Below are 23,407 nucleotides of genomic sequence, written 5' to 3' on the forward strand. Positions count from 1 at the left end.
ATAACAATAACATGTCCAATCTATGATTTTGGTGAAATTATTTTACGTCTATAATGGCCGGCGAGCCGGCTTCTGAGCATGATCACGCGTGAGATTCGCACATGCGCCCCGACTCATCGACCGTCCAATGCTCACTTCCCACGCCCTTGAGAACGTAAAAGAACGAATGCGGGTCCCATTTTCCCTTAATATCCTTCAGTCGTTGATAGTTCGAGCCAAAGAAGGTTTGCTGCCAGTTAGGCTGGCGGAAATCGCCTTCATTTTCGTAGGCACCGCCGCCAGGCGTTGCAGCTTCAAGCTGAGGCATAAACTTGTTCGTCATCTTAAACTGATTGGCGACCATCTGGGACCAAGGAGCCGAGTCATTCCAAGTAAGACCGACCTGCATAGTGATAGCTGCGTTACGCCACTCGGGAAAGACAGCGTTGGCGGGCTTGTCTCCCTTTTTATTGGAAACATCCAAGCCCACGCCGACAGCAATAAGCCCACCCTCAGTCAAATTGCGCAAAGCCGAGCCAAAAAATTCTGTGCTAGACTTTGATTCAAGGACAGAGCGTGGGACGAGTCGACCGCCGTAAGTATAGGCTCCAACTTCCAGGTTGCCATATGGTAGGGGGCCCATGTAAGTATTGTAGTGATCGTAGTACCCAGTCTTTTGAGTATATGATACCGCGTAGGAAATTTCTAGGTCGGTAAGAGTCGAAAGAAAAGGCGATAATATGGATTTGACATCGTCGGACGTCATATTATAGGCAGTGACCGGATGGATGATGAATGCCTGGGAAGTCATCTCGTAGATTACAGAGACACCTGCATCAATCATATCAGGTAATAACGTATGGAATCTTGTGATAGCTTCGTAAAATATGTCGGTAGTCGTGTTAGAGGCAAGAAACTGGAGCGCGGCACCAGAAACGATAGTGTCTGGGTACGCTTTCACGGTAACAGACATGACAACGCCCCAATTTCCGGCACCACCACCGCTGAGAGCCCAGAAGAGATCGATATTCTCGGTTTGTGACGCTGTGACAAGATCACCTTCTGCAGTTACTACCTCCATAGCTAGAGTCTGATCTGCTCCAAGGCCAAAAGAAGTACTCAAAGCAGAATGGCCTCCGCCTTGGGTATACCCCCCAGCGAGGCCAACCGTTGGGCATTCGCCACCAACAACTACAAGTCCCCTGGCCGAAGAAGCTTCCAGGACTTGAAAACCCATAACACCACTACCAAGTTTAAGAGCCGGTCCGGAGTATGTGGCATCCGACCAGTCAATGTATTCGATATCATTCAGGTGATGGGTCCAAACTGATAAAGCACCGGCGCCTGTTGAGCGACCGAAATAGCTGGTTTCGTGTCTTAGTACTTTATGTATTCTGTCGCAGCAGAGAAGAAGGCTTACTCATGACCAGTGTTCCGAATGACAAAACGAATGTTGTTAGATTTTGCGAATTTGATAGCTGCTGCTACATCGTGGCTGGACGAGACATTCACAGCATAATTCACGTAATTGCCAAGGCGACACTCGCTGGACTCGGAAGTAAAGGGGTCACAGCTTTGATTGGAAAAATAGGTTTGCATCACAGACGATGAAGAGACGAAGCTGGACATAGCGACATTCATTAGTACTGTTCATAGTCGAAAGACGTCAATGCTCACTGGGTCTGCGGCAAGTTCCAGTTAGATTGGAGATCTGCACAAGCGGCTTCATCGTAGTGAGGGTCATGGCAAGGAGATCCAATGGGCACAGTTGCAACCAAGCGACCGTTGACGGTCCGATTGAGTGAGTCCCATTGGGACGTTGAAGGCCAGCAGCTATCGCCAGGTAAACAGCGACAGTTGCAATGACAAGACCCAAATGCCGCCAAGGCTAGCACAAAAAGTGCCGTCCAATTCGTTGGAGTCTTCATTTCCAATTCTGTGAGGAATATGAAGAAGCAAGAATAGGCCGGGTCTCACTTATATTGGGTGGCCAATTTTGTGTCCGTAGAGACTGGTGACACCTGTATAATTATCAATACCGGCTGTCGGACGTTTATCCCAATGTGTTTAGCTGGAGCTCGTGTGGTGGGTACGTAAAATTCGTCGCTGTACTCCGTACAGCACAATCCTCTAGTTAAGTTGTAGATGTACCGGATTGCCCTAATTCGGTAGCTCTTCATCTACTAGTGAGATGCGCAATACTACTAAAACGTCACAGTTCAATCTGTAATTGGCCATGGGAGTCGGTGGCGCCTAAACAAGCTGCTTCTTTTTTTCTCTCCCCTGGCTCTAGTCTCTTAGAATCGCCGATTATTAGTACGCTTACCATGGCTCACACGTGGAATTGTGGAGTTCCGAGACCATTTATTAAGATCGGAACCATCGGCCTGTCGGATCTTGCCACACTGAGCTCATGGCGAGATTCAGTATTGTCTGAGCAATTGTTGTTTTCGGCCTTTTGCACGTTGAAGGGCGATAGTATCCAGTGTTTTTTGTTCCCCCACGTTTGTTCTTCCGTTTCCGGGGGTGAAGAAACTTCAAAACAGGAGTAAAAATCTTCAGTCGCGCTAACCCGATATTCCAGCCCAGATTAGTGTCCATGCTGTGTGCCAAGAGTTTGCCTGTCGAACTCTAAACAGCAATTTTGACATGTAGGCTCCATAATTTCCGGATAATAATTTGTGCAGACGAGAGACAATTCCCGAGGGTGGCGCAGATATGATAACGTACGAGCCATTCTGTCGTGCAGCAACCAACTTGTTGGATGTTAAGGAGAGACCAGTATAATTGATCGACATATTGGCCTATTAAAGTTTATGGACAGAAAATTATTTTCCTACTACACATGTAGACAAACAACACCGTATGGCGACATGTGCGAATCTCGGAAATAATATTTAATAACTACCGACGTTCAGAAGCAATCTCCACAGGCCTTAAAACACAAATGGGTTATCTAGGCTACGGCCGATACAGTGCCAATCTCGAACCAAGGAATTATGCACCAGTCCCTGCCGCACCTTGGACGACTTTTCGCTCGTCAGCCACTAATAAAGTGAATAGAGTACCATAGTAAAAACTCTAAACGCGACTGTGATACGAACTCGCAGCCACAACAGTGAGACAAAGCCGTGGAACCAGGGAAACGTCGGATGTGAGCCAGTCATTTTAACTTTACCTTTTGTAGGTACGTAAGATATTCCCCATTCGTAAAAGTGTGGTTGAAGTGGGACTTCAAAGTGAGGAACTACGGAGCTTGAATATTAAATACTTAATTATTCGCCTACTCAGTACTTAGGACTATTTTGCGCATCTGTGATTTCAAAGAACGTTTGCGGCTGTGCCATTTTCATTCATATCGATGACTTCCCAGTCGGGGTCCAACCAGGGCCCAGCCCTTATGAGGGGGATATGGGCTTCAATGGCCGTGGCAATAATCATCTTGATTTTGAGATTGATTGCCAAAATTAAAATCCGACATTTTGGTGTAGACGATGTCTTGATGAGCCTAGCATTGGTAACCTCTTCCCCGCTAGGGTCTTGCTTTACATAACCTCTAACCTTTTTGTATTTCTAGGGATTATCAATCGCATCGACGGTATTCTTAACACTTTCTGTCAACAACGGCTTTGGCCAAAATCTCTCGACGCTTCCCCGCGAGTCGTCGATGCTTGTCCTCAAGTATATCGCAATCCAAATACCACTTGTTACTATAAGCACTGGTATCGCCCGCACATCGTTTGTTCTTTATTTGCTCAGGATTCTTGGAAAGAACAAAAAATACCAAATCGTACTCTGGATCAGCATGCTGCTGCAACTGTGCGGCAACATCGTGTCTGCTGTTCTCCCACTCAGCATTTGCCGGAATGTAAACATTCTGTGGGACGCAACCGTAAAGACAACTTGCGGAGATATTGTAGCAGTCGTGAAGTTTTCATATTTTTCTTCCTGTTAGTGGCCTTCCCTCTCCACATAGAAATATGACTAACGTGTATCAGCCGTCAACACGGCCACAGACTTCTTCCTGGCCGTTTTCCCAACAATCATATTCTGGAACTTGAACTTGAAATTCGGAGTGAAGATTACATTGATATTTCTTCTAAGTCTCGGCCTACTGTACGTACTGGAAGCGCCTGTTCACCGTCGACACCGAAATCTAGTTACATATGCTGATCTGTCACAGAGCCATGGTTGCATCGATCATAAAAACAACTGAACTTGACCAAGTCCCCAGTGTGACAAATATAGGTGCCTCTGGAGGTATTGATTTGATCCGCTGGGGCTACGCGGAAAACGCCATCATTATCATCACATCTTCAGTCCCCTGTATTCGTCCTCTGGTCATGTCCTCTGTGCGAAAGCTGTCCAGCGTCACCAAGTCCAAATCATATGAACTCACCTCGCCCTTTAGCAGGAATAGAGTGACTTCGACAGTTGACGTCACTGGTCAGTCTAGGAGAAGTGAGAGATATGTAAACTCTGACGATCGTATGGGAGAAACCGATAGCCTTGAGCGAATATTAACAGGAGACGACGGGAGGGGCATTACCAAACAGGTAGACATAACGGTTGTTTCTTCGAATGAGGATTGATAATAAAAGAGTGCTAGGAAGACAAATAATTCATACAATAATATTTGAAACTCGAAACGAACACACGAATTCATGTCGTAGCTTATGACGTCATTTGCGAAATGACATCCAGCTCTATCCGAAACTTGATCCTCCAGGAGAGCTAGAAAGGGATATTGTAATTCAAGCCGCTAAATGTCTAAATTATCATCTTAATGTACATAGATAGAGGTCATAAGAAATGGTTTCCTCAAGTCAACCAGTTACAATTGATATCCAGTCATGAATGGCCATGTCCAGTTTGCATCACTATGATCTGTAACTTTGTCATGTAAGAGATGGAGTAATTATTTATCTAACTACTGAATTCGATTAATGACGAGGTAAATTTACAGATTAGGCTGAACTGGAGGTTTTGGAATGTAGTTCTGGCTTGCAGACTAGAAAAATAGTTCGTCATAGAATAACTGTTCTGCAAAAGAGCCTATACAATAAATTTCTGCTTGACGGCAATAGGGGAAATACATGACACTCAATGGGCAAATAAGTAAGATCTCGGAACGAGATCTATTCGCAACTATGTCGATTCTTGTGTCAAATATAGTATATGACGTGTTATCGCCGTGTAACGAAGAATAGACTTGTGACATAAATTGTAATCTGGGTAAGCCGACGAGTCATTATGCCGGCTTAGGTGTAGCTGGGATTAGAATGATTTGATATGATTGGATCCTTGCTAACCTGAAAATATCAAGTGTACGTTGGTTGTTAACCGTCTGTGGTTACATGTAAACACTAATCGGAACTTTATTTTATTATAAGACCTAAAAAAATACGTCATGATATATTAAAATACGGTTGAGTATGGAAATCACTGGGGGCTGAGGTCAAGCGGCGATCTGCACGAAAAAGAGTTAAGCTCAGGATTTTTGAATGCCTCGATCATGCCTGTGAATTCGGTTAATATCTTTGCGAAAATAGGCAAAACGTACAATAAGCGAACATACCTTCAATAGCAGCATACATTCCGAGTCCACTCATAGCTAGGGAAGCCAAGATATACAACACGTGCCAGATATTGATGCCAACCTGGAAAGAGCCTCCGCTCCAGAAACCGCGCACCCATCGTTGCACGGTTGACTCATGTCGGGCGACTCTACCAGTGTTGGGGTCAAATCCTTCTCCATCTTCAGCACGAATGGCGTTCTTCTGGATATCGAAGCCCAAGGCAAACAGAGGGGGCAATGTGTATGTCAAGTTGAGTAACATAGAAGCTGACATCACGCTCACAAAGCCAAAGTAGTCAGGAATCGCGGCGGCAATGATGAATGCAATTATCCAAAATACCGGGACTAGGCATGCATAGATGATTTTCCCCAACCTAGTAGTAAGTGGAGGAGCGCGGAACAGATCCATAAAGACGTTGTTGTACACCACTTTGACGCCAATGTTCCCGTATAGACCGGCGGCTATAAGAGCGCTCACTAGCGAAATCATGTTACCAGCGGTTTGCCAGCCATAAATGCTGACGCCTTGATAACTTGGACTGAAGCTATACTGGCCTTGATAATGATAAATAAAGCACCCGTATATAAGATAAACGCTGTAGACAAAAAATTGGGCTCCCCACATTGCCTTGATAAAGTCTCTCGGACGTCTCATCTCGGCCATGAATTCAACGAAAAGCTGAATACCTGCGTAAGCCAATACAGCAGACAAGAGTCCGTTAATTGAACCAACCAACCCGTTCGGAGGAAGACCATTATAGTGGATGATTGGAGGATACTTGCCATCAACCGGGGTAATTGTGTCGGGGTTTACAGCGCTACCTGCGGAACCGAGCGTTGAGATGGCGAAGTTTGGAGGCGAGTGCGCTATGACGCCCATTGATATGAAAATTACCAACAGGTTGACCCAAACGGAGAAGTTTGCTATCCACCCAAAGGATCGGAGCGTCCGGATTTGGGAGACGAAGAAGCCGGCACAGACGAACAGGACCGGACAGACGGCGTAGCATAGGCGAAATTTAGACACTTGAGATATGTTCTCCCCAAACTGGATGGTGACCTGACCAACTAGAAGCAGGAGGGCAATGGCCTGCATGACATTTGTAAGATGTCGAACGGAGCTACCCCATGTCCTAAATGCAATGTCGCCGTAGTTTCTGGCGGGGAATTGGTGACTGTCGACGCCCATGAAAACTCGCCAAACCAGGTATCCGGAATAGCCAGCCATGAAGCCAAAAACGGTGTACAAAGCAATCCCTTTCTATTTTGTCAGACATAATCGTCCTGAAAGAGGTGCTATTGTCTTTGGGAGCGGTATCACTCACCCGGTCCCCATCCTAGAGTTCCCATCGCGAAAGCCGATCCATATGGTCCGAGAACGTCGGTAGTAATTAGGTAGAAGCCTTTATGGAGGAAAGCGATGGATCAGTAAATTGTGTTTGTGACATCTTTCCTTGTACGGGCAACATTCAACTCACAAGCGCCCCATGATGCGGTTCGCAATGCGCGACTGGCGTTCGTCCACTCCTCGTCGGATATCGTGAGCCTGTTCTCAACACTAGCATAGTCCTTTTCGGTTAAAGTCGCAATCGGATTCTCGCCAACGCTGCTATCCTGAGGGTTCTTCTTCAGGCTAACGAGTTGCCGCAAGTTGAGTTTGGGAGACTCAAGGTTGTCTTCTTCTTCGCGGGTTTTCTGCGCGTAGTAATGATACTCCTCAAACGCGACATTTGGATCGTGAGGAGCGCGCGCTTGTGGCTTTATGTAACCACTGTCAGGCGACATCACTGGATTCTTGGACATCACGCCGGATCGGTGTCTCTTGTGTTTTGTTGAAGCTTAGAGGAAGCAAAAGGGTGGCCTTGGAAATGGCCCACTTATAACTATTTAATACTGGGGGTGGGCATTGGCGAAAAAGCTTGGTTGAAGCCTCAGCTCCTGCTACTATAGTGCTAGCGCTGAGAGCGAGTGTAACGCCCCGCACATCAATGCCAGATAAGTGGGCTTGCCTCGAGTTTATTGGCAGATGTCCGCGTACCAGTCATGGCTCGATGCTCATTCCTCCTGTTGGAAATTATCTGGAACAGTCTATGAGCAAAGAGGCGTGTCCACCAATCCCAGGACCAGATCTGAATACTCGGGCCAGGCCTGTAGATTTGTTGCCGGGGTCACTTATTATTATTATCACTACTATGATTGCAAAGTATGATTTTGTTAGCTGGGTGAGGCATTTAGCTTAACCTGCACAACCAATCATACATCTACGTAGCCCTATGTTCGCCCTTATCTATGGGCCGCGGCGGCTTGTACATTGCTGGGGTGAATACTAGCCGCCGCCATGTTCCGGGGGAGCTACCAGGGAGGAAAAATTTCAACTATGGCATCCATGAACTCGTGACTGTGACTGGAGGGGGTAAGACAGTATAGCATAATTCACAGACTCTGGAAATCTACCTGTAGATCTATGACAAATATACAACTATTAGAGCTCAACCCCGCAGGCTTGGCGGAACCTGGACCAATTATAGGCTGATATAGTCTGGAAAGGCGTCCCACCGTTCTAAGAATATTAGCTCGCTCCATGTCATTATTGGAATAAACCGACTGGCTCCAAACGGGCTATAAAGGGTGGGTAGCATGCCACGGTTGAATAATTGGTGATTACCAACACTTGAAACCGAATATGGTAGTTATATATCATTATTTGGCCTAAACCTAGTAGTATCTGGAACTATAACTATCTAGGTACATGTTCTGAACTTTTAGCATCTGGTTGTTCAATTTTGGCTTGGATTAACTCTAGATTATCATTATACTGTGTTTTGGACGATTAGCCTGCTAGACTCGTAGACTCGTAGTTAATTCTATTTTTACCAAAATAATATTATTAAAATATCTAAGCCGTCTAACTCTGGCTAGTCCTGTTTCACATGCATGATTGTGAGGGTCAGCAAGCTGCATAAAGTGGGAGCTTTTCTATCAAATATATTCAATTATATAGGGCTCTTTGGTGATTTCTTATTTGGTTACATTGATATTGCCGATACATCGCATAAAGTCACCTTAGAAAATTGTATACATATCGGCGTTTGGCTATGATGAGCCGCAGACCTAAGGCGATGAGACCGTCAATGGGAGGTCTATCAATCCCTAAAGGGGAAATGGGCTGGTAGAATCTACTGTGGTTATAACATGATAGAGTCCTGGGAATATAAAGAAGCTTCTGTCCTTAGAAGTATGAAATAATGTAAATATCCTATGAATGAAAACACGTAGGAGCTAAAGTATAGAAACCCATAAGCGTGTAAATAAAGCCTTATTGCTCATCCTTTCGCCGTTCTTGAAACGTCCCTGTCGTCTCTAGTAATTCCTCCACCACAGCCGGTACAGTTTCCCTGTCCTCAGACGCGTCGCTCGCTGGATAGTGCTTATCGGCTTTCTTCCGATATTACATATGCTCGGTCATTGTCGCGACATCCACGAAAATAAGGATGTCAAATCTGCCCTGTAAAACTTCGCGGATGATAAAGTCGATGCGGTTGATAGTGTCCAGGAGAAGTGTCTTGCGGATATGGGGATAGACTTGCTAGGCTTCTCCTATCTGCAGGCCTAACTTGACAGTCGGTACTAGTAACAGGGAGTTGGTTGGTGTTGTAGAGGGCGCTGACATAGTGGTGTCGTCTGAGATTCCGCCGGGGGGAGACCTAGCGTCAAGGACCAGCGGACACGAAGTCTCAACGATAGGAGAGCTCTTAAAACGTAGCTAAAGAGCGGAAATAGAAAAAAAATTTGTTGTTGTCGATACATATGAGTCGAGCAAGTTTGTTTGTTGTAATATTGCTCCATACCGTTACTAGTCAAAACTCTCCCGATGTATGTGTACAACACGCCATAACCGTGTCATGACGTGTAATAATGTAATAATAACATCGAGGACCCACATTCACACCATATAAAAGTGATTCCTTCCCTCCATGTTTGTTTATTCTTCTCACACTCCTCCCTACCCCCAACCCCCAGCCCCACCTGCCTCTCTTTCATCTCTCACAAGAAATTCAATTCACTACTGCAACCATGACCAACAAGTCGCCTGTGCCCCCCAAAGCCCCCTCGACGGATACCATAATACGTCAAATCGTCAATCATCAAGGAGATGAGCGTTTTTTTGAATACAGTGGCGTAGAAGAGCATACGGCACTCATCATCTACAACGCTCTTCAAAAGTGCAACGAAGGCCGCCCCTACCGGTAAGTCACCTGGACACTTCACAATGGGCTCTTCACGTTCCCTTTTCAAGAACTAATAGATATTTCTCTAGATGCGGGTGGAATTCCCTGCTGAAAGTGTTTTCTGTGGTAGCAATGGTGACAGAAATCCACGAATTCCCCGGAAGTTGGATGACCAGCACGCTTGTCGACATGGGCATTGCTGGATTTCTGACCCGACAAGAAGCTACCCGCGATCTCCTCTTCCTTCACTCCCCAAGTATGTTAATCCTTTCCTTTCGTACTTGACTTTTTTTTATGAAAGTAGAGAGTAATGCCAGTCTAACGAAAATACATTAGAGTCTTCAACCTTCACTGGGCAATACCAAGCATCACACAAAGAGCCCGACTATACAATCAAGCCCCTGCATGCCATTCTACCAACCGTCGTATTCGAGACCGGTTGGAGCGAGTCTGCAGCAAGGCTCAGAGAGGATATGCGTCTTTGGCTGGTGGGTGGACGACCGGCCGTACAGCTGGTCTTTCTTATCAAGTTCAAGCGGAGCAGTAATGGACGGGTCGGCTGCTTCATCGAGCAGTTTGAGCTCGACTCAAACGGCGATATCAGATTAATCCAGGCAGAGGTACGCTTAGGTAGTCTATTCTTTTGGGGAAAAAAAGAAAAACAACAAAAACTAATGTTCTTTAGACCGTGTTCCCAGCCCCAGCCAACGCTGCCCAGCAAACAATGGCCATTACAAAACGCCAGATTTGGGGTGCGCACCTGCCGGCAGGTCAAAACCCAGATGCTAGTTTCGACATGTCAGTTGATATTTTCCGCGACTCCGCGAGGGTGATTTTGGCCCGCATGGGGTTCCAGCCAGCCTAGGACACCGAGTACGAACCAAACCACAGCTATACTGGAGCGTTGGTTGCCCAGAACATGTGATGTCAGGCTGACATTAGCAATAGTCCTATACTACCCTCTATTACCTGAAAACCATGAAGAATTGCTCCGCAGTAAATCCTATCGCTCAATACAACACAGAAATAACAATGACGGGGAACGTGGATATTCGCGCAACTTTGGCGCCGAAATTATCTTCAGATGCGAATATCTTCCTTGCCGGCGATACAGAATTCCCGAATGCCACGGCTCGCTGGTCTCAGTACAAATCTCCGGGCTTCACCGCTGTTGTCGAGGTCGCTACGGAGGGAGATGTTGTCGAAACAGTTATTTCTTTAACCTTTGTCCATGAGAAAGTTTTAACACAAAGTGTAAATAATAAATACTGACGCGCTGCTTAACGTGAAATATGCTAACGCACGCAACATTCCCTTTCTTGCGTACAATGGTGGGAACGGTTGTATCGCTGGTTTAGATACGGTGCAGAATGGTATTCAAATCAAATCAAAGCGTTTGGACTCGGTAAATATCTCAGATGAGGGAGATATTGCTACATGTGGAGGAGGTATTATAGGGAAAACACTCGTAGACGCTGTGGAAAGCCGGGAAGCAAACTGGTGAGAAGTGAGGTACAGTAAATGACGAAACTGTTACTAATAACTAGCATGATAGTTGCTGGAAGGTGCGAAATCACGAGCCTGCTTGGGCCTGGCTTGGGTGGTGGGCATGGTTTCCTGCAGGGTAAAGATGGACTTATCTCCGATCAATTTGTTTCAGCTAGAATAGTCCTTGCTGATGGTAGTATTAAAGGTATATCTGCTGATTCTGGGGACCCTGACCTTGGGTGGGTAATACAAGGGGCGGGCCACAATTTTGGCCTTGTCACATCTATCTCAGTGAAGATTTACGACATCGAAGAAGGTGATGTTTGGTCACATCGATCCTATACCTTTGCTCTCGACAAGGCCGAGCCTCTCTACGAACTTGTTAACAAGCTTTGGCCAGACGGCACTACCCCAAGCCACTTGACCAACTTCTCATTCCGGATGCTGAAATGGTAAAGTTACCGACCTCAGAATCTAAAGACTACATCTCCCGGTTTGCATGTATATATAGAGAGTACAGCTGACGCTGTATGTCTTTATTTAGCCAGTTATAACTTTCCTACTGCTTCAGCACGGCAGTCCCGTCGTGGAGCCATCCTATTCTCAGCAATTTGACGACATCGGCCCCACCTCAATCCAGTCCGGTTCGGGACCTTTCAACGAGCTATCAAAGATGACCGGGTTAGACGAAAGCGCTCCTGCTAGTAAAAAAATTGGATTAAGCTACATCCGATTCCCCGTTAATGTCCGAAACTACAACATCAAGGCCCAACGGGAGGCATTCGACATCTTTACAAGCGTGACCAAGGAAAACCCCGAATTCGCTCATTTTTTCTTTATGTCCGAGGGGTAAACGCTAGATGCGGTCAAAGCAGTTCCAGATGAATCCACTGTTTTCCCTCATCGGGGGAATAACATCATTACTTTCCCAGCTGTCGTCTATGTCAATAAATTAGCGGACCCTGAATTAGATGCAAAAGCACTCGCTTTCGGAGAGAAACTTCGCCAAATAATATGGTCAGGTAGTGGACAGAGTCAGCTTCATGCGTACGTAAATTACGGGAATGGGACCGAGAAGCCTGAGAATTGGTACGGATACGAGCCCTGGAGACTACAGAAACTAGCGGCTTTGAAGAAGAGGTATGATCCGCAAGGAAAGTTTAAATTTTACGCTCCAGTGGAATAGGTGTTGGATCATGGACGAGCATTATACGGAGTGAATACTCGGACAATTTCATTCAGTTAAGAATTTGACGTTTCAAAGGCTCGTTTATTGGTCTCGGGCCGTCAATTAGTGGTTTTTGATGCGCATTAGCATAAGTCGCTTCGTAAATGAAGGGGTAACCAATGCTTCCTACGAATTGTAATTGACCACAGCTGCTCCAAAGGTTCCGTAGTTGTTATTTAACTGCAGTATCGATGTATCACTAGTTAGCTGAAGCGTTAATAGCAGTGCTTCATCAGTACGTACTAGTGTTTGCTCGGGGCTTAGCTAGATTGGTATACGGACTATAGCTGACGATCTTTTTAGACCTTGGGAGTCATCAAATTGAATTTTTAATATTCAGCTAGGACATGTCATAATAAGCACCAAGCATCTTGCCAAGGAATTACTTTAAGATTAATGTGGACAGGTAATGAGAATTAAGTTTACTCGGGACATCAATACCCCGAAGTGCGAACGTTTTTATGACACAGCGACCGACATATCATGCAGGAGAATTAAGTTCCATACTACGGAGTACAGAGAGCGATGGATATTAGTTTAAAAACAAGGCCATGGCAGAAAACTCCACAGCGGCACGGAGTGCTGAAAATAGCAATGGGTCTCGACTCGGTGTCAAGTTTGATGTTGAAAAATGCTTCTACTGTGGGGAAAAGCTGCTAGCTTGCTCTTAGCCATTGCTGGATCTGGAAACAAAACTGTGATTAACTTCGAAGAAGGTTGACTGGCTCAGGGGGAGGTGGTAGTGAATCCTACATAGTGGGCCAGTGACAGTGCTTGGCGCTACCTGGGACAACCGGCTGTCCAATCACTCAGTGTCGAGTCTGTCGACTGTGAAGAATTGTGTCGAAATTCCTTTGCAGAGTTTTACTCCGTAGACGCGGCTTGACAAGTAGTATCGATGATAGCTGGGTAAACAGGTGCCAACCATTCAAGAGAACAAATGATGCCATTCAGCTAAAAGGAAACCACCATAAATTCGTCGTACTGTCCAAAGAGATCTATACAGGTCAACTAACTGCCGTAGTATTAGTACCCAATAGCGTAACAACCCAAGGCACTATTTACGATTTATGTACACGACCGTTGATGATGACATAGTTGAGCTTAGAATGATCTTGCAGAATTTCAATATCAGATAACGGATCACCGTTGACAAGAATGCAGTCGGCATAATATCCTGGCAACACCTTGCCAAGCTCGTTCGACCGCATCATCAGTTTGGCAACACCAGCGGTGGCCGAAATGATGCTCTCGTGAGGAGTAAAGCCGAGAAGTTTGACAAAATGAGCAAGGTCGCGTGCGTACGTGCCATGAGGGGTCCATGCAAAACCATAATCACTAATTCTAGTTAGCCACAACCAAAGATAACTGAAAAGTGCGTTTCTAATAATCTAGGTGAAACCTACCCTCCTGGTAAAACCACGATACCCCGTCTGTGCATTTCTCTGAGGCCAGGAATGGCGACATCAAGCTCTCGCCGGTAACCGACCTCTTCAGCCTTGGCTTGTGGGTAGCCAAAAGCAGCAGCATCTTCCAGCGTTCCTACAATCCAGTTCAGTGCCGGCGCAACAACGTGTTTTGTCTTCTTCTTTTCCAGCATGTCCATTCCTGCCCGAATCGTTAGTGACGGGTGGGATCTCAAATTGTAGGAATGGGAGGTATACCCTCGTCGTCAATATATGAGGCGTGAAAGATGACATCTACGCCATGCCTGACACATTGCTTGACGCTGTCTCTAGCACGGGCGTGAGCACACACTCGTAGTCCATGTTTATGAGCCTCGTCTACTGCTGCAGCTGTTTCTTCGTCACTGAAGTAGCAATCCTGGGCAGAACGAATTTCGGTAATCTGTCATGAATTGGTTAATTTCTACGACTCTCTACGTCTGGTTCCAAATGAGAAATTCTCACCTCCTCCCCTGACATTGAAATCTTGACTTGGTCGACGCCCAGCGAAGCGTGGCGGCGGACAACCTCACGCATTTCTTCCGGGCCAGCCGCATACGCAGTAATCCCAGGAACAAGATCACCATCTGGACGCGCAATCTCCTTAGCGTTTGCAAGTGATCGAGGCCCGGGAAAATATCCAGCATTGATTGCATCACGAACAGACACGTCGAGGAGATCTTTAGCAGATGCAGCTCCATAACACCTATTAAGTATTGCCATGAGTCATCGGCCATGAAATGGATCGGAGTGCGACGCACATGGTGTACCCTGAATCCAGATAGATCCCTGCACTTCGTGCAGTCAATAGCGTGTGTTCCTCTACACCCAGCTCCCCTAGTTTTGCGAGATCTCCTCCATTCCACGAAAAGTGTGTGTGAGCGTCCCCCAAGCCGGACATCAGAGTGCGACCCTTGCCTTCGATAAGTCGGACATTGGAGTCTTGCTGAAGGCTTTCTTTATTCGGGACATGACCGACAGCCGTGAATCTTTCCTCTGGCGTGAGAGAAGAGGGTCAGATCAACTGTCACATGAATTGCAATGGTGTAGCTAGCAGCCCACATACCTTCAATCAACACGTCTCCTCTGTACGGCTCTCTGCCAGTAGAGTCCAAAATGTTGACATCGGTGATCAGGATCTTCGAACCTGGCTTGGTACCAGCAATTTTATACTCCTTCGGGGTCAAACTGCTGTCGAACTGCACAGCATCGATAGCCTGTATGTTCCGCGGGGGACCAGAATACGGCTCCACTTCCGCTGCCGTGGTGCTCCATGAAACTGCGGCGGCCATCGTGTTTACTTTTTGGCGTAATAATCCTTGTCGGCGCTTTAAAATGTGGCCTGTTGACTCTTTTGTGCCTAAGAAGGGTAGTTGATTACCGAGAGAAAAAGAAATATAATGTCAAAATCTAAGACAGGTGATCAAAGCTTTTGCATCAATTGCTGGGTAAAAGACTGAGGGGCACGATGAACAATACTCTTATTCTTATTTGCTTCACGCCTCAGGGGTATTATTATTGCAGTGCAGGACTAGCCTTCTGCATTTCGGAAAATGATTGACGGCTTTTCCAGTCGCCTGTTTTTGGCCCACGACTTGCATGCTAGGACGTTTCTCGTACGTATTGTTGTTTGTATGGGATTTAGTCTTCTCCGTGTTCTCCGCGTAGCATGTGCAGACTGCGCCGCAAGTTGCAGTGCCACGACCGTCATTGGCGTAGCCGAACAAATTATATGGAAACACGCCCCTCCTGCCTGAGTCTAGTGAATTCCTCTCTGATCTTAGCGTTGTCCTAAGAACGCTTGTGCGGCGTCAGGCAACTAATTATCATCCAGCAAATATTAATTACAGGATAGTGGACCAACTTTCCGGGTGAGGGGACACCAGCTAATCCGCGGACTGAAACGGCGTGTAGATGGCCAGTTAGTCTGGCTAAGCTCTTAAAGAGTCAACGTCGATTGTCGGGGGAAGAAATACCTCATTTACGGCGCAGAGGTGTAGGCGCCGTCAGACTTTGTCTAACGGTTGGCGAACGGATGATCTCCGGGGGAGGGTTAAGCATCCCCGTTTCCATAAAATGGTAGGGATAAAGTGCCATCTTATGTTCTCTTTCCTTTCCCCCACTCCCCTGTTTTTTTTTTTCCTTTCTGTTTTTTTTTGGGCCTCTCGTGTGTGACATTGATCGTTTGGTGACTAGGTCGGCGGCAATTATGTTGCGCTGGGATTAGGATTGGGCGACTCTCCCTAATTATGGATCCGCGGCTGCGGGACGGGGAACTTCCGGGCATCCCAGGACTGGTCCGGCACTAAACGAACCCTAAAACGCCCCGGGACGGGGAAGGCGAAACCGCTAACGCTCAGCGGCCAGTGGGCTCCGTATGGACCGGGACCCTCTATCGACGCCCCGTCTCGTATTACCGTTCACCCACTTTACACACAAGAAACAAAATGAAAAATAAATTCGTCTTGTACTAGTAAATGCCTGAAATGTTTTAATGTTGAATATAAAAGTTAAACATATTGATATCATTGGATGTATGTCCTGTTAGGCGCGTATTTATATCAGGTGGTATATACTTTATTGATGGTCTACAGTACAAAAAAAAAAAAAAACTCGGCCTAGGCCCGTGCTCGGTCGCTCGGATCGGTGCTTCTCCTGACATCTTAGTGCTGACTTGCATTTCCGGAGGAGACAGCGACAGCATTGGTTCGTTTTTTCGGAACGTATTACGTAGTGTCAAACATTCCAGTTGATCTTCATCTTCCTACTATTGTCAGGCTAACAAGTTGAAGATCACGAATTCTTCTCTCCGGCCCAAAATTGAGACCCGTATACGGTACGTACCTCATTACCCTGTACGGATAGACTCCGTCGGAAGAGCTGTTGACATTTATTGGGGAAGAGGAGCGGGAAAATTCTTGTGTAGTCTAGACTAGGATTGTAAAAAAAGGTATTCTGCCAAGGACGATGATCGCTGTTCATTTAATTACCAAGTCTACGGAGTACAGAGTTTTGTTCCCAACAGTGTGGTCCGGTGTCTTAAATTAGGGTGCTATAGCACGGGATACTTATGAGGAAGCTTTTTTTTTTTTCAATTTTAAATTCTTATCTCCAAACCTTCTAACAGTATCTGTGACCTTTTCAACACCAGCTGCAGGCGTTTTATCCAATATGGGGTATAATTTGCCTGTCGAGCTGTTCACAGAGCTAGGCATCGGAATCGTCATATTCGCCCTTCGATTCTATGCCCGCTGGAGGACGGTTGGTCCTCAAAACTTTGGATATGACGACATATTTGCTGGAATTGCTGTTGTAGGCTCTCCCTCTTTCTTCCCAAGGGGCAATGCTCTTTGAATCAAACTAACTGTGGTTTGAATAGGTGTTCTGGATCCTCGAAGCAACGTTTCTTTACACATGCGGTAAGCCAAGTTGTTTATTTACTAGTTGTTGACTTTATTTCTCCAAGGTCACAGTTTAACAATTATTGCTTTGCAGGTGCCAAAGGAAATAATATCGGTCTCAATGAAACATCCGCGATGCAAGTACCTGACAGCCAGGTAGCAGCCCTTGTTCTGGGCTCTAAGCTTGCGTATGCTGCTTGGGTGTTTTACATTCTCTTGATTTGGTCCCTTAAATCAGTTCTCTTGTGTCTATACATAAGGCTTACGTACGTATCTGCCACTCATGATGCTGCCTGCTATTATAGTAAACATACGCTGACCTGATCTCGCCTATAGAATGGGAATATGGCAACAAAAGCTTGCCAGGGTTATGATAGGGCTAAGTATGGCTACCTTTTTGACGAGTCTGCTGTGGCATATTTGTTCCTGCTTGCCGCCGTCAAAGTCATGGCAAATCAAGCCCTATCCGGGAAGTACGTATCAGCTGCACTCCATGTCTCGAACCACGGTTTGCCTGAACCCATAACTCACAATTCGAAACAGACAACTGCACCTCTCGACCGGGAAACTATATACTTATCACTGTTATGGATGTCGTGTGAGTTGTCAAACCTTTCTGTTTACTTCTCTAGCGCCAACCCCAATTCATATAATAGTATTTAAAATCGTGCTAATCAGTTTCACTCCTACAGAACCGACTTGGGTATTTTAATCATCCCGTTTCCTATGCTTCTCGAGGCACAACTCAGTCGCCGCCAAAAGATTTCTCTTGGAATCCTCTTCTCTTCTGGGATTTTTGTCATGGTTTGCGCCATCGTGCGTGCATACTACTCTTTATCCAACATCAACGACCTCTCTATTGCGCTTGGCTGGGCTTCGCGTGAGATTCTCGTGGCATCCATCGTTGTTTGTGCGCCCAGCTTTAAGCCTCTACTCAGTCGCTTCAAGGCTGTCATCAGTGGAAATAGCGGCAGTGGAAGTAGGAGCTGGAAACGATATGGAAACGTGACTAGCGGACGGAGTCGACAGAACAACACCGGCCACCAAACCGAAGGAGGTTATCTCACATCAGTGACTGCCAGCGGGCATCGTTTCAGTAGTGATAATGGACGTGGAGGTCGCTTCAAAATGGCATCGCTCTCACGGCCTAAGAACGGCATAGACACTCTCACCTCGTTCAAAGGCGAGAGTCAAGAGCGAATCAACGAAACTACGAAAGGCTCGGAAAGTCCTCACAGCAGCTCTGAAGACATGAGGAATGGAATTCATGTTACGACTCACGTGTCATTGGCAGTGGACTAATTAATTTTATTCTTGTGTTTTATTGTTTTCTATCCATCAGGAGTCAAGTTCTCATATGACTTGATCCGAAGCGGCCTTTCAATTTTTATGCTACGCAATACCCTGTGTTGATTAATAAATGTATATTATTTTTGGGAATTGGTTTACTCTAAAAGTTTTTGTTCTCTTCAATTAATGAGAACTTTCCTATCTTGCAACATCCTATTTATGCATGTGTTTTTTCGTAATTTAACACAATCTTCAAAGTAGGACCGGTTTGGATGGCTCCTTCATACATATGAAGTTGATATAGTTGACGTAGTGACATCGCGAATATCCCTGGAACATTTGACGGAATCTATGTCAGGAAATACACGTTTGGTTTCAAATGTTCCAGCTATCAATTGCGGTTGTTGTTATACAAATGTCATGTTAGCGGTCAACTGATACGATGACCTTCTAAAAATACATAAATAATCGTGAGGGGGAATAGAGCGAAGCCGCGACTCGAAATGGTACACATTTCGCATATAGCAACAACATGGGGACATCCCAAACCTTGACGTCGTCTGACATGAAGAACATGGACACCTGCAATTGTTCGGATTGAAGTTAGATTCTGTATTCACTTTCAACCAGTAAGTGGTTCTGGAGAGAAGTGCACTAATGAAGTGACATCTGGTCATATTATACGTAGTCTAAATTTTTGATTGATGCCCCACAAAACTATATCTGGGGAGCCATCGGTATTTTGATACCCTCGAGTCTACTTGCAGTAGGGAATTGTCTAGTTTGATTCCTCATTTCGCATTGCAACATGTGGGGTTGCTGCTACGGACCGGAAGGCTGATGAGACGAATCAAAAAATGCATTTAAAACAGGCTTAAGCCGATATTAAATAATTCTATTCGAACCATATAAACTAAGGTTTGAAGAGTTTAAGGTGCACTTTAGAGGCACCCACCAAAATCGCAAGACACGAAGAGAGTCACACTATCAATTACATTGGTATATTGGACTGCATCTCGTACGCTAGTTACTCCGAGTCATTACTATCACACTATGGGCTATTTCAAGCGAGCACCGGTTTTGTTTAATTGGACACCTGCAGTATCCCCGCAGCGCCTATTTAGCTTAATATAGTGCTAAACCTGCTCGCATGCCGGAGGGAGGAATATTTTCCTTCCCGTACGCAGTTATTGGTCTATTTCCACAGGGTTCAAACTTAGGCGATGCTACTATCCAATTAATATCGTAGATCACCTTTGAGCCGTTTTTTTAGTACATAAGCGATTAAGTAGAAAACCGCTGGGTGGGTTACCCTGGTTTTCGTCCCTTGTTTTAGAATCCAGTCAAGTTCATAAAGAGTGGCCACCCGCCAAAAAAAAAAGGGCAGTTTCAACAGTAGCAATCTTAGCTGAAACAACCTACATACTCCCTCTGATACTACACACACTAGGGACTAGGACTAGTACTGGTTTTCCAAGGCAACATGCCTTCCACGCGCAATCCTGCCTATCGCACTATTATCACAGAAGTGGGTTTAAATAAGCAAAGTTTGAGTGAGCCAAGCATACAGGACGCCCGAATTCAACATTTTATCGACGAGATACATACGAACGGCTATGCCATAATTAGAGATGCTTTTGACAAAGCCGACATTGACCAAGCGAAAGCTGAGTTGGAACTGTTGGTGAAGAGCGGACAGGGTGGTCCTGCTGGTACAAAAGGGCGCAACTCTTTTGAGGGGTATCGAACTGGACGAATATATGCACTCTTGGACAAGTCGAGAATTTTCGATAAATTCATAGCGCATCCAGATGTCCTAGCTTTAAATGATCATTTTTTGAAGCCGGGATATCTGATAAATGCATTTCATAGTGTCAATATTCAGCCAGGAGAGAAGCCACAGACCATGCATCACGATGATGGACATATCACGATCCCTCGACCGCATGAGCCATTTGGAACGGCAAGTTGATTGTCTTTTCCTTGATAAATACGTTTTACACTTTCAAAGGGCTGCTCATTTATCGGGTGAAAGTTTCCTAACTTCTTTTAAAACAGGGAGTTATAGTCGCTCTAGACACCTTCACCGAATTGAACGGCGCTACCGTCGTGGTACCAAAATCACACCTTTGGGATGATCAGCGTTGGCCTGACAGGAAAGAGGCATTTCCGGTTACAATGGATAGTGGGAGTATGGTATATTTTCTAGGAACACTTTGGCATGGCGGCGGCCAAAACACCTCGGAGATGGAGCGAAAGGCACTGAATATGCAATATTGTCAGCCGTGGTTGCGGCCTTTTGAAAACCACATTCTGGCTGTGGACTGGGGCAAGCTCGGCGAAATACCTCTTAAAGTGGTTGATATGATGGGCTACAAAATTGGGATGCCGTTCATCGGTAGCGTGGAGGGTGGTAGCCCCTTGCGAGCGGTCACTCGCCGACTCAAAGACTATCGGTCTGGTATTAAAAGAAATACCAAATTGTGATAGAGCTTCTGAGGTTTCTTCGCTTCCTATATCTAGCAATGGCTTGATGGTTAGCGTATCAATTATCATAGAGTACGCTACGGTAGACCTGTCCATTCAATTTATCTAAATCGACTCGCACTGGTCATATAAATTGATCAATTTATATCAATATACAATAGTTAATCTAATAGATTATGATAACAGGTTTTTGCCATTTTTATACAGAAAACCGTGCTTTGAGTAGATCGTTTTCAACAATATCACCAATCCTTTGCAACAACTCGTCAACATCCCATTTAGACGATAGAAACCTACCACTCAAGTCTTTCACTCGCTCCTGATTCTGGGCAAGCCAAACACAGAATGCTCCCGCAAGGCCCGGGGAATCTGTCAGCACTGCAAGTTAACCAGTTAGCAATAACCGAGACCAACCGCTGAGAAGTACTTACAGTGTTTCAACTGCTCTGGCATGCCAATGGCAAAATCGCTATTGATTCCTCCTGGATGCACACTCGCCACAAATAACCCCTTTTTCGCCTGTTGCTCATTGATCATTTCGATAACGCGGACCTGTGCAAATTTGCTTGCGGAATAGTGAATATGCGCGATTGGACCACTGATAATAGGAGCAGCCATCGAGCTTATCCCTATGAATACCCGCGTCGTGTTTATGGATTCATTCAAGAGAGGAATGAAATATTTACCGGCATAGGCCGTGCCAAGCGTGTTAACGCGAAATGCAGTTTCCATTTCTTCGACACCCTCTAGTGTAATGTCATTATTCATTGCACCGGTATACCCGGCGTTGACAACCACAGCTCCCACGGTATTGCCGAACTGAGCTTTGGTGGCATTGGCAACAGAGGCGACGTCCGAGGCAGAACCAATATCACACTGTATCGCTAATGTTTTGATGCTTGGGTTGATCGACTTCGCCTCTTTGGCCACATCTTCGACAACAGGTAATCTCCTCGCAGCTAGAACAAGGCCCGTTGCCCCTGCCAACGCATACGATCGTGCCAGTGCTCCGCCCACTGCACCGCTGCCTCCTAAGACTACCACGGTAAACGGTTGAGGAAGCCTTTTGGCGCTGGGATCGATGGCAGGGTATACATCTGTGTGAAGAGTCGGGACAAAGGAACGGATGTCCTGTGCATTTCGTTGGCTAGGAGTCAGTGAGAGTGCCATCGTGGGGATTTTATTTCTTTCTGAATGGCGGAAGCTAATAATAATAGTATTATGGAATAATATCTTTTGGATGAATACCGCAGATTTGGCCTTTTCTCAGATCATTGAATCCATTTGTAATCCATTCACTGCGCTAGTGAGAATCACTATGTGTGTTCGGACTTTGCGGAGTTAATGTAGAGATAGGAGCCGATCTACATTAATTAATATAGTTCGATAAAATAAAACAAGAGAACTTTATACTTATTCGATGTTGGTCGACGGCTTCGGCCACGGCATAATACAACAAGTATACTGTTTGAAAGGAAGCAGTGAATTTCATTTAATTTTCTGGGTTAAAAAGAGGTACCTTGCCATTCCGGGACCTTTAATAATACTATTAGATTGTTAATAAACGTTTGACAAAAGAAAATACGTAAAAGAAAGGGGACTGGACAACAAGGGAGGGACATCCTACCGTGCAAACTGTAGTTTGCAGTGGCACCATTCAGAGTATGCTGACACCCCAGGCACAACCTCGTGTAGAATTTCCTTTCAATTCCAGCTAGACCTTCTCTTGCGCCTTTTTTGCCCTCCGCACTAGTTACCCAAGGAGACAGACAGTGCTGAGATGTTTACCGTACCATCAGTCATGTAAGCCCCATGATCATCTTTTCCTGCAGCTGTCGAGGCGATCAAAGTTCTACTCCTAACCTCAGTGATGAGCTAAAAGTAGCTTCACAAACTGCAACACCCAACCAGTATCTCGAGCGAGTTCCGAGTGACACAGTCCCGGGTTAAGCATATTCAAAATGGCGTCTGATCCAACTTTGGAGCTATTTCGTGTACAACTAGAACCTTCAATAATTTGGAAGTCGGACATTTTAGATCGTTGAAGTTATTTTCATCGTCGAGGTATTGAAAATATTAGGAGTTCACTATCCCGGCAGCTTGATGGTATAGCGACATACCCTAAAATAGGGGTTCAGCGTTACAGGATTCCGATCGTTTGATAAGTTGGCTCGTGTTACTGCTATGAGAGATGCGACTCGTCATTGCTTTTGATTATCTACGACTAATCAGCTAGAAAATTCAAGAAGGGACTGAGATACACATCGCAATCAGAGAAGACG

General features: G+C 45.6%; 8 protein-coding genes across 8 annotated transcripts; 4 read left to right on the top strand and 4 right to left on the bottom strand.

Annotated features, from left to right (window-relative positions):
• Positions 1–82: 82 nt before the first annotated feature.
• On the bottom strand, positions 83–1,907 carry TRUGW13939_11934 (uncharacterized protein; the record flags this gene model as incomplete). The annotated part of the gene is made up of 3 exons (XM_035495038.1): positions 83–1,343; positions 1,400–1,600; positions 1,657–1,907. 3 exons carry the CDS (start codon positions 1,905–1,907, stop codon positions 83–85), a joined length of 1,713 nt encoding a protein of 570 aa, XP_035350931.1.
• Positions 1,908–3,340: 1,433 nt separating this feature from the next.
• On the top strand, positions 3,341–4,571 carry TRUGW13939_11935 (uncharacterized protein; the record flags this gene model as incomplete). The annotated part of the gene is made up of 4 exons (XM_035495039.1): positions 3,341–3,496; positions 3,557–3,929; positions 3,978–4,095; positions 4,163–4,571. 4 exons carry the CDS (start codon positions 3,341–3,343, stop codon positions 4,569–4,571), a joined length of 1,056 nt encoding a protein of 351 aa, XP_035350932.1.
• Positions 4,572–5,421: 850 nt separating this feature from the next.
• TRUGW13939_11936 (uncharacterized protein) lies at positions 5,422–7,360 on the bottom strand (the record flags this gene model as incomplete). Its single annotated transcript, XM_035495040.1, has 4 exons — positions 5,422–5,498; positions 5,558–6,814; positions 6,883–6,960; positions 7,036–7,360. The coding sequence occupies 4 exons, from the start codon at positions 7,358–7,360 to the stop codon at positions 5,422–5,424; spliced, it is 1,737 nt and encodes a 578-aa protein (XP_035350933.1).
• A 2,271-nt stretch (positions 7,361–9,631) lies between these two features.
• On the top strand, positions 9,632–12,127 carry TRUGW13939_11937 (uncharacterized protein; the record flags this gene model as incomplete). Its single annotated transcript, XM_035495041.1, has 8 exons — positions 9,632–9,804; positions 9,876–10,042; positions 10,123–10,406; positions 10,472–10,615; positions 10,735–11,040; positions 11,156–11,286; positions 11,334–11,726; positions 11,854–12,127. The coding sequence occupies 8 exons, from the start codon at positions 9,632–9,634 to the stop codon at positions 12,125–12,127; spliced, it is 1,872 nt and encodes a 623-aa protein (XP_035350934.1).
• A 1,442-nt stretch (positions 12,128–13,569) lies between these two features.
• TRUGW13939_11938 (uncharacterized protein) lies at positions 13,570–15,239 on the bottom strand (the record flags this gene model as incomplete). Its single annotated transcript, XM_035495042.1, has 6 exons — positions 13,570–13,840; positions 13,909–14,110; positions 14,167–14,350; positions 14,413–14,653; positions 14,709–14,943; positions 15,014–15,239. Coding segments are annotated over 6 exons (1,359 nt in total), but the record flags the coding sequence as incomplete, so codon positions are not given.
• Positions 15,240–17,076: 1,837 nt separating this feature from the next.
• Positions 17,077–20,776, top strand: TRUGW13939_11939 (uncharacterized protein; the record flags this gene model as incomplete). Its single annotated transcript, XM_035495043.1, has 7 exons — positions 17,077–17,259; positions 17,327–17,366; positions 17,443–17,618; positions 17,685–17,953; positions 18,041–18,629; positions 20,089–20,605; positions 20,697–20,776. Coding segments are annotated over 7 exons (1,854 nt in total), but the record flags the coding sequence as incomplete, so codon positions are not given.
• A 40-nt stretch (positions 20,777–20,816) lies between these two features.
• On the top strand, positions 20,817–21,125 carry TRUGW13939_11940 (uncharacterized protein; the record flags this gene model as incomplete). The annotated part of the gene is made up of 1 exon (XM_035495044.1): positions 20,817–21,125. One exon carries the CDS (start codon positions 20,817–20,819, stop codon positions 21,123–21,125), a length of 309 nt encoding a protein of 102 aa, XP_035350937.1.
• A 199-nt stretch (positions 21,126–21,324) lies between these two features.
• On the bottom strand, positions 21,325–22,295 carry TRUGW13939_11941 (uncharacterized protein; the record flags this gene model as incomplete). The annotated part of the gene is made up of 2 exons (XM_035495045.1): positions 21,325–21,503; positions 21,557–22,295. The coding sequence occupies 2 exons, from the start codon at positions 22,293–22,295 to the stop codon at positions 21,325–21,327; spliced, it is 918 nt and encodes a 305-aa protein (XP_035350938.1).
• Positions 22,296–23,407: the final 1,112 nt, after the last annotated feature.

The sequence above is a fragment of the Talaromyces rugulosus genome, chromosome VI (assembly GCF_013368755.1).
Source record: "Talaromyces rugulosus chromosome VI, complete sequence".
In the NCBI taxonomy this organism is placed as follows: Eukaryota; Fungi; Ascomycota; class Eurotiomycetes; order Eurotiales; family Trichocomaceae; genus Talaromyces; species Talaromyces rugulosus.